Source organism: Nymphalis io, chromosome 3 (assembly GCF_905147045.1).
Source record: "Nymphalis io chromosome 3, ilAglIoxx1.1, whole genome shotgun sequence".
Classification (NCBI taxonomy): Eukaryota; Metazoa; Arthropoda; class Insecta; order Lepidoptera; family Nymphalidae; genus Nymphalis; species Nymphalis io.
Genome location: NC_065890.1, coordinates 7030672 through 7040831, shown reverse-complemented (window position 1 = coordinate 7040831; position 10160 = coordinate 7030672). Strand labels below are relative to the sequence as shown.

Genomic DNA, 10160 nt, shown 5'->3' with positions numbered 1-10160 from the left:
GTATGATTTACTCCTAACCGATTACGACCATGGAAACCATTCTTAAAGGAGACTAGCCATCTATACACACCTTTATAGTGCACAAGTTTCTGTGCAAACATATGTTTCGTTTGATTGTTCACATGCTTTTTTCTCAAATGAAGGTATCAAGATTATTAGATATTTTTTTTGTGGAAGATAATATTATGGGGAGGCTTCAAAAACACAGTGGTATAATGTAATGCCTCAGTTTTATTGATGACAGAAGTATGTAATATTATAGTTACTTAAAAAAAGACTGAGATGGTTTAATTCATATTTCAGTTTAACTTAGTGTTGTTTTGCTAGGCAATGGCAGTCAACATATATATATATATATTAAAGTTATAATATTATTATAGTCCTAACAAGGGTTTTAAATTAAGTTGTTGTAGACATGAACATTATAGTGAAGTATTAATAGAAAAACTCAATATATTTTGACTACTTAAATAAATGTCTCCTTTTGAATGTCAAATTAATGATGACAGAAAGAGATAAATCAGTGTTTTGAAGAAACACTAGCATTAAGTGGAATGTCATAAAAAATAAAAAAAAATTTATTTAAATCTATTTTATTTTCGTCTTTTTAAACAATTCCAAATTTGTAATGTAAATCATTTTTTTTTTTAAACTGGACATCTTTTTTGTTTAATTTTGAGTTATTCTCTCATCTTGTGCAAGAGTTTTTATGTTACACTTTTTATAGTGAGATCAAGTTTTAAACGTAAAAAGCTTTATTTTGCCGGAATACAAAACATGTGATGGCAGTAACATACATAAATCAAACACTAACAATAAACATATGTAGCAAATTAATATTGAATAAAAACTTTAGCATTAACACTTTGTTAGTGTCATCAGTAATGTTTATATCTTACACTTCAATTATATATTTACATAGGAAATTAAATCAAATATTTATAATACTTCATTCAAATAATATTATATGAAACACAAAGTATAAAACAAATACAATTGAACAAATTGGCGCACTATTATGTCATAGCAATAGCATAGCTAATTCTATTTTTTTTGAGTCTATACATAATTAGGCAAAATTCAAGAAAAATTATTGTTCACAGAATATAAAACTATGTTTCAAGTCGAGATTCCTTAAGTTTTTTTTGTACAAGCTATAAAAATGGACCTAGGGTGTCTTGTAAATAGATGATGATTAAAAATGTTATTATAATATATATTATTTTTATAACACCTTATCAAACAATAAATATTGTATATGATTCCATAGAATTCATGTATACAACCATTTTAAATGTTTAATCAAATATATATTATGATATGTACATATACATTTTTGCAATTTGCATTAATAAATGGTGTTTTCTTAAAGCATTACTGATGACATATAACGCTAACTTTATTTACAAAGTATTCATAGTCTTTATGAATTTTTACCAACAATTCATGTTGCGATCAAAAAATAACTGCATACTCTGAAAAGTTTGACCCCTAATATACAGTACCAATATTATAGTGATAGAAAAAACATACGGCGTGGTGCTAAACATCTACATCGCTGCTGTCTTCACTATAATCGTTTCCTTCCACTTCTTGTTCATCTGCCTCAACCTCTGCCTCTAGTGTGTCTTCTTCATCACCAACGTCTTCAATATCTTCGTCATCAAGAATATCAGATAAAGTATTATTTACACCTCTACCCATTTCTATAAAAAAAAACAAATAGATTGTAATAAAAAATAACTGTCAATGTTTTTGCAAATTTGTACTATACTCATGACATGAAAATAATAATTAGATAGGACTGATAAAAACGCGTCTTTCAACTTAGTCTCTCGTTTTATTTACTACAAAATATATAAAATAAATCTACTTCAAAATTAAATAAGTATACAGTGGAAATTTACATAGTGTTACTTTAGTATATGATAATAGTCAAAATTCGTTCATCGAGCAATCTACTGAGTGATTTTTCAACATCTCGAAAAAATATATCGTATTATATAAGAAGTGTATAGGCAAGATCCGGTAATATTCATGTGTTTTTTCAACAGTCCTGCATATCCAAAAAAGTACATAAACCTAAAACAAACTACGACAACGGCAGCGAGGTTAAAGCACTCGAATCTTGAATTAAATTTGTAATTATTTCAAATTATATTTAAAATATAATTACAAATATCCGTATTTTTCTTCATATTTATATCAGATTAGAACCGTACACCGTAAAAAGGTTCAGCGAGCACAGCTCATAAGTCGTAATTCCTTTTTGTTTATTCTTTGATAGAAAGGTTTCGGTAAACAAGTTTTTGATGCCAACCGCAAACTTCAACATCCTAGACGTATTACAAAAATCGAAATTAACTATTGACTAAAAAAATATTTTTTTTTATATAGAATAGGAAGGCGGACGAGCATATGGGCCACCTGATGGTAAGTGGTCACCAACGCCCATAGACATTGGCATTGTAAGAAATTTACACCATCGCTTACATACCCAATGCGCCACCAACCTTGGAAACTAAGATGTTATGTCCCTTGTGCCTGTAAATACACTGGCTCACTCACCCGTCAAGCCGGAACACAACAATACCAAGTACTGCTGTTTTGCGGTAGAATATCTGATGAGTGAGTGGTACCTATCTAGACGAGCTTGCACAAAGCCCTACCACCATTACTAACGATAACGCAATAATTGTTCAAAATATTGCATCTTTGATATGGATGGACAAAGGTCCCTATGGACCCCGCCTGTGTCGCGACGAAGTCGTCAACTAAGATGAAGAAGTCGGAGCTGTGCATAGTCGAGCAACCTTTTGTATATTTTTAAAATTAAAGCCGAACTGGGAACCATGAGTGTCTGGTGTACTATTAATGCACAATGATTGCAGGCGGTTGGGATCTGGACACATTCGTCGCCCATCATCTACACTTTCACCAGATATGATATAAAAAGCTGCACCATTGATAAGTACTCCAAATTACAATATTCATATGGCAGACATGTTCACGAACTCGCGCACCAAAAAGTAAAACAACACATCGTCACACTAACGTAAGTAATAACGAGGAACATAATTTCTTAGTATTGTCTCGGACATACTAAGAAATCACGGTGCCGTAAGTGTCAGCAGTTGTGCGGAAGTTGAGGTAGACCTCCTGCGGGGGACCGTGCGATAAAACGAAATGAAAGGAATAACGATTCTTTAAAAAAAATATGGTGATAATTTATTAGAATACAGCCGCGCGACACGCCTCAAAGTAATAGGTAGTAATTTTCAAATTTTAACTTTTATTCGCAATGTGTTTGTTATTATTAAGAAAATACTATTAATGAGCTGTATTTATACATAGAATCAAAAACATACTATGTTAAAAAAAGAGTTACGATGTCATGGACTTGTATTCCATTTTCTCAAAATGTGTAACACATTTTCGGGACGCTGAATTAAATCACCAGTATCGTTAATGATAATCCTATTAATAGAACATTCTTTAATAGACGATAAAATTGAATTAGTGCTCCAAAAAAGTTATAACTCTGTAACACTTAAGAGGCATTAAATTAAAGTGAAATCCTCATTAATTATCATATTTAACTGAAAGACAACTCACAGCATGCGCGGTTATTGATAGTTGATACAGCTCGATTAATATATTATAGTAATATTTTCTGACGGCCAATTAGCTTTAGGTGACGCTACAGCTATTAAAACTGTGTTCATAATTATTAAAAAAAAATAATGTTATTGGATTGCAGACAGACATATAAAAGAAAACTTTTATCAAAAAAGGGTACTGCTACGAAAAAAATAGAAAAAGGTTAATTTTAGTAGACATTGTGGAATAGCGAATATAGTATTTAAGGGCCATAAGGAAATGTAGATCGGAGAATAGAAACATATTTTTCTTAGATGAAACATTTCGTTAATCACGTTAATCAAAATCACAGTGTAGAAATATCGGAATCGGAACAGGGCATATATTCTGTTATCAGCAAAGGATGCGGTTTATTGTTTATACAAGTAGTTACAATGGACTAGTTGACGCCGCTCTATTAATTTGTAAAATCTGATTCAAAAACAAGATAACAATGTTTACAACTACCCAGACGTCGTTATGGATAACGCTGCTTAGCTTTGTGTACAAAATAAAAAGTATGTCTTGTTTAAAAATATTTCCGCAAAATTAATTGCGAGATAACAACGTGCAATTTTCCCCCTCGAGGGACGTTCATCATCGTTTTGGGATCAATGATTAAAGTGGAGACTCCGCTGAAGAATTTGGACCTGGCAATGAAAAGACGACGGAGGTATGGGCAACACTTTATCAAACTCGGTCCGAAGATTGTCAACGCTAATGCCGCCTTGGTTTGGCTCCGAAACATAAACCGGGTTGGAATCGCCTGCTTCTGTACGCTGGTTTTCAGCGATCCATGTTACTACATCGCGCATCCATGGGTGAACGCTCAAACAGCTCGTAATAAATTTTGTAAAGACCGCAGAGGGTCATAGCGGTAAATGCGGTAAGTTGCCCAACGAGCCTTGATTCTCTATGAGAGGGCCTAGGGACCTATCCCGGGGGATAGGCTGGCCTGGCAACATTAAAGACAATCGGCCCCCTCGTAAATCACTGGGTATTATTATGGAGTCTTGACATACTGATAATTGATGTACAGGCTGATACATGTGCTGATCTAATGAAATGTGCCGCGTGGGGTCCTAACCGCTAAGCCCTGCTGATATGCTTCGCCGAAGGACTTGAGAATAGACGTCGTCGGTATGCGCCGCATTCTATTTCCCGTCATAATAGGTATCTGGGAGGATTTTCAGAATCCCAGTTTTTGTAACGTAACATTTAAACACTATAAATGATTATTACACACATTCAAAATGATGACATTGAAAATTATGTTTCATGTGTCACTACTATCTAATTATTTATTCCTTTTAGGAGAAATCAGTCATTTACGACCAATTGACAACAAAAATTGACAGTAACGAAAATAATATTAAATATATAAAATCAAAACATCCAAAGTATGATGTAAAAACATAATAAAAAATATACAAAGTGTAGCATACACTGAGAGGGTTTTATCATAAGCTATCTAGTACACTGATACTGCCATGTAAAATCTTCAGTGACAAGAGAAAGGTATACTTACGTTCCACATAACTTTCTAGCGACTTTGGTACCATACTTTTAACTTTCTCAATATCTTCTTCTGTACATTCACCTTTGTCTAATCCTGAAATATTAATGGAATTTTTATATTATATACTATAATTAGTTTACACATATAATTTATTAGAAAACAACTAACCAAATAGGAGCCCCATTCTTTTTAATATGTCAATATCATCATGTATTTGAAACCTTTTATTAAAATTAAACATATACTCTGTCCTGGAAAAAGCGGGAAGAAAATGTTTTAATTATTTCAAATGATATAGTTTTCCAAAATAAGTAGATTTTTTAACAATTGAGACACTGTGTCCTCATAATCATTTTAAAATATTTATGTTATGTATTTCAAATTTATTTCAGAAATCAATAATATTCTATGCACAAAATATAGGTAACTTTTGAAATAATTTATATTTTGCTGAAGTTTCCACTTATTAACAAGTTATGTTTTAAATTAATTTTCATAATCTTTAAATAATAAATGAATAAAATAATATGAAAAATACTCACTTATCATTAGAAATACTACAGTCAATTAATGCTTTGTCACTTGTATTTACAACTATAAATGGTAAATGTATGGCTGACGACGGAGAAGGTTTTATACCCTTGTTCTCTGCATCTTTATTCCTTTCTATTAAACTCTTAAATGAGATATGCTGTAAAGTTAAACATGCATACTTTATAACTGTCTTTTAGGATGACTCTTGTAATATTATACAACAAACTATAATTATAATAACCTTTAAATGTATACCAGGATCCAAACTAAGCTGTGCAATTAATTATGTGATTAAATGATTTCAATATTCACTTTTTTTTTATATAAATTATAAGGAAAGTGAACAATAGAAATGTTTCTAAGCAAACTTATTTTAGAGACCCAAAATTAACCTTAATTGCCTGTCGTGTTAATAAGTAGGTATATAGGTCCAAGACACTGGTTTCATGATGTTTTCCTTCATTTATGAATATGGGATGTATTGTAAATAAAATGAAGTTTAAATGTTTAGCATATTGTATGAAAATTATGTCAAACATGTGTTCTTTTGTTTAAAAATAAAATTGTGTTAAATTTAAATTGTGTGTTGTTTGGAACTGATTTTTATTGCACAATTATGATTGAATTTTCTTAAGTCATGATCATTATGTCACAATAATATTATATACACCAATTTATTTATAGAAATTACACATAAACTGTCTTTAATTTAAATCCATGTTTTAATCAACTTAGTTTCGAAAATCTGGATATATATCATATACCAGAGTTAAAATAATTAAAAGTGCATTCACAAAGTGAAACTAAACATATTCACATAGCTAAAGACTCTGCTCCTGAAAGAGTTTTATTTCTTATGGCACTATGACATCATTTTTATAATTTCGCTTGGCATGTTACTGCTAAGCTGATTAAGAATGTACTACATACAAAATTATGCATTGGGCAAATTATACGCAAAGTTATTGAACTCGCTTTATCTATCACAATAAATCTGTCTCTAAAATAATTACATAATGATATCATTTATTCCTGTTTACCTGTAGTATAAGTTCTTGTAGTTGTTGCGTTTTCTTCTGTATCTGTTCAAGTTTTGATTGCTTTTCTTTTTCTAATGCCGTACATTCTTGTACCGAATTAGTTGGAAGCCCAAGCCATCTGATTTCCTTCTTTTCTTTTGATATAATATTCATAGCCATTAGCACATTTAAAGCGTCATATACTCTTCTCCGTATGTTCTTTTGATCATATTGCTGCAAAGGTTAGTTTCTCTGAGTTACATTTTAACTTAGCATTTCTTCCTATTAATTTAATTTAGTGGTTGTTATATTTATAAATAGCAAATGTTTTAATTAAACTGAACTTTCCAGGGAGTAATTCAATTAAAGTAAGCATTATCCAAAAAAGGAACTATGTGCAGAGCAATGTCTATATTGAAACATGAACAATTTTTAAAGAAAAGTCAGTCTTGACCTACAGACATTAAAATAAAAATTATTATTTATTTTGTAGTATTTAATAATATTTTGCCATAGCAGATAATCAAACATCAAATAAAAGTTTGATTGATTTTAATTGCATATTACAGATATTTATAATGCAACCTGCATTTTTATGTGTGCTATTTAGCTGTATAACATTTTTCTGCATTTTCTATTATAATACAATGCCATAGATATTATAAATGAAATTTAATCAATATATATAGCATACTCGCTTACAACAATAATACATACTTGGCTATCTGCAGAACCATGCATTCCAGCTGCAAATTCTAGTACTAATTCATCTGCTACTTCATTGTAAGATGTAAACCCCTTATTTCTCACTTTTTCACAGACTTTCATTGAAAAATGTCTTAAACCTTTACCAACTTTGTCTGCATGTTTACGTCTCTTTGTAGTGCTGAAAGAAATCAAACATATCATATGTTTGGTAACTAGTAATGTTTCTATACTTTAGTAAACAGATAGATGTCATAATAACAAGACCAACTATGAAAATCATAATCAAATTTGAAGTAGCCAATTGATACTAATATAGCCAGTACTATACAAATACAATACTTCACAATTATCTATAATTTAACTTTATACCACAATTTAACAACCTTGGTAATTTTTTATTATATTGTTGTGACTAAAACTTTGAAATATTTTCAGCTAAATGTTTATTTTATATTAATAATGTTATTTTTACTAAAATATAAAATTTATGTAGATGAAGTTTTTAAGTGTTGAATTTTATGACAACCTTAATATTATTATTACATATATATAAAATTACTTAAAATTACACATAGCACTTACTATTCTGCGGGGGGGTCATTGTCAGAGTCATGTCTTCTTCTTGAAGCATGTGACATAGTTGTGGGTAAGCAAGCTTTATTGTCTGCAGGATTCGATTCTGAGAGATCAGGTATAATTCCTTTGCTATCTACAAGGTTATCTATAGGTTCTGATTTTGCCAAAATTGGCACTAATTCTGGTATAGGCTCAATCACCTTAAGTTCAGTCAATTGAGTTTGATTGTTAACCTACAAAAATATTATGATGTACAATCATTAAATATCTAAAATTTAATATAATACATATTGACAATACTTACAATATCAGGTGATGGAGATTTTGGCTCAGGTTTAGGTGTGATCTTTTGTAAACGAGCCAAGGTGTCGACAGGTACTTGTACTAATTCTGAAATTATACCCTCAAGATAATCTGAGTACACACAATATTTAATTATAAATAGAATTCAGGATGATGATGATTATTCAGGGTTTAGGTGATTTCCATTTGAATTCACATGCATTAATATTTTATAAAAACAAATTATTAAAAGTTGAAACTAATGTGTGAAAATTTCATATTTAAACAAACTACAAGAAAAACAGTTGTAATTAAACTTCAATTGACTTACTTGAAGCACACTTAATTCCAGTTAATTTGATAGGTTGATATATTGGGGTCTGAAAAAAAAAAAAACATTATAATTTTGGTGATAGCATTTATGAGACAGTGAGTTGTGTATTAAGATATTTGCCAGTACATTATTAAAATTACATTTTTAGGAAAAAAGGTTAAGAAGAGAAATGCAAATAATTTAATCTTAATCAAGATAACAGAATTGTTAAGAAATATAAAGTGAAAACAGTTAAGTTCAGCTAATTTATTGCACATACATTTTCACTAAAACAACACATGATGAATACATGTAAATTGTTAACTAGATATAACCACTGCTAAGTGTGTGTACTGTATAAAGGAATGGCAAAAATAAATAAATTTTTTAGAATGGTTTTCATACTTGATTATTTCCCTCGTTCGTGGCAGATACTTTAAACACTTTTACAGGATTTTGTTTGATTTTGATTTGAGCAATAGGTTGAGTGTTCGTATTTTGTACTACTTTAACCATTTGAGGCTGCCCTAAAACACAGAGGATCCAGTAATATAAATTGATTTGTTGAATACATTTAAACGACCATAAGCTAGTTAAATATGCTTAATTCAAAACAATAATCGCACAAGAATATTTTAGACTAGAAAACTCGAAACGTTGGGACGCCGAAATCTATGACATGGTTTTTAACTAGCCAATCTATTATACGTTAATATAGTAGCCTAACAGTAAATATAAAAATAAAAAAAAAAACTAAATCGACGACATCAGCGTCGCTACTTACTAACCATTGGCGTCATGTATTAGGAAATTTACTATACTAGTATTCTGGGACATTGTCGTAGTCCTTCTTCAAATAGGGCATCCATTTACAAATCTCGCTAGGGCAACTACGAAATACACAAATGAAAATAAACTATCTCAGTCTTAAATAGCATGGTCAAAATGGCGACAATATTTAGGATAAGTTTGAAGGTCAGAAATCGTAATAGTCAACGTTCTATAAAATGAACCACCTAAAGTCATCTAGCTTCTGTCAGTATCGCACTTTATATATTCACTTTAATATTAGGATTAGTTTAAACTACAAGATACAAAACAAGCACGCAAAGAAAACATTGACAATTTAGCGCCGGCCTCACAATTTACCAGCTGATTGGATGACGCTGTTCACGTGTACTCAAAACCAGAAACCCCCGCCGGATTTATTTCCGGAAAAGGCGCGAAACGGACAGTGACATTGGCCGAAGGGTAAATTTAACCTCAAAGCACAGATCATAATTATATTTTATACAAATTGCTTATGGTTGTAAATATTTTATTTATTTGATAACATTAATAAAATATTTAATCTAGTTTGTGCATAAAGATAAAGATTATTATATTACGATTATTTAAATCAATCAATATAATATGAATGAAAGTACAGACAAAGATACATATGTATATAATTAATCTACCAATTACCAAGCCTACGAATACAAATGTTGTTTTTAACGCGTAGGGTAATGGTTTTTATTCTTTTTACCCTAAATCGAGATATATATCTATTCATTTATTTTAAAAATTA

At 30.4% G+C, this 10160-nt stretch overlaps 1 protein-coding gene across 7 annotated transcripts; it reads right to left on the bottom strand.

Moving 5' to 3' along the window:
* Window positions 1-550: 550 nt before the first annotated feature.
* On the bottom strand, window positions 551-9824 carry LOC126780885 (transcription factor Dp-1). 7 transcript variants are annotated; one of them, XM_050505566.1, is made up of 12 exons: window positions 9740-9824; window positions 9375-9480; window positions 8996-9117; window positions 8609-8657; window positions 8300-8385; window positions 8002-8228; window positions 7429-7597; window positions 6733-6945; window positions 5701-5849; window positions 5327-5409; window positions 5168-5251; window positions 552-1706 (listed from the first exon to the last, which is right to left on the bottom strand). In XM_050505566.1, exons 2-12 carry the CDS (start codon window positions 9388-9390, stop codon window positions 1543-1545), a joined length of 1362 nt encoding a protein of 453 aa, XP_050361523.1. In that variant the 5' UTR covers window positions 9391-9480; window positions 9740-9824; the 3' UTR covers window positions 552-1542. The 7 variants fall into 7 exon arrangements, with proteins under 7 accessions (XP_050361522.1, XP_050361523.1, XP_050361525.1 ...); XM_050505564.1 differs by having other exon boundaries at window positions 553-1706; window positions 9379-9480; XM_050505563.1 differs by having other exon boundaries at window positions 553-1706; window positions 9379-9480; window positions 9607-9808.
* Window positions 9825-10160: the final 336 nt, after the last annotated feature.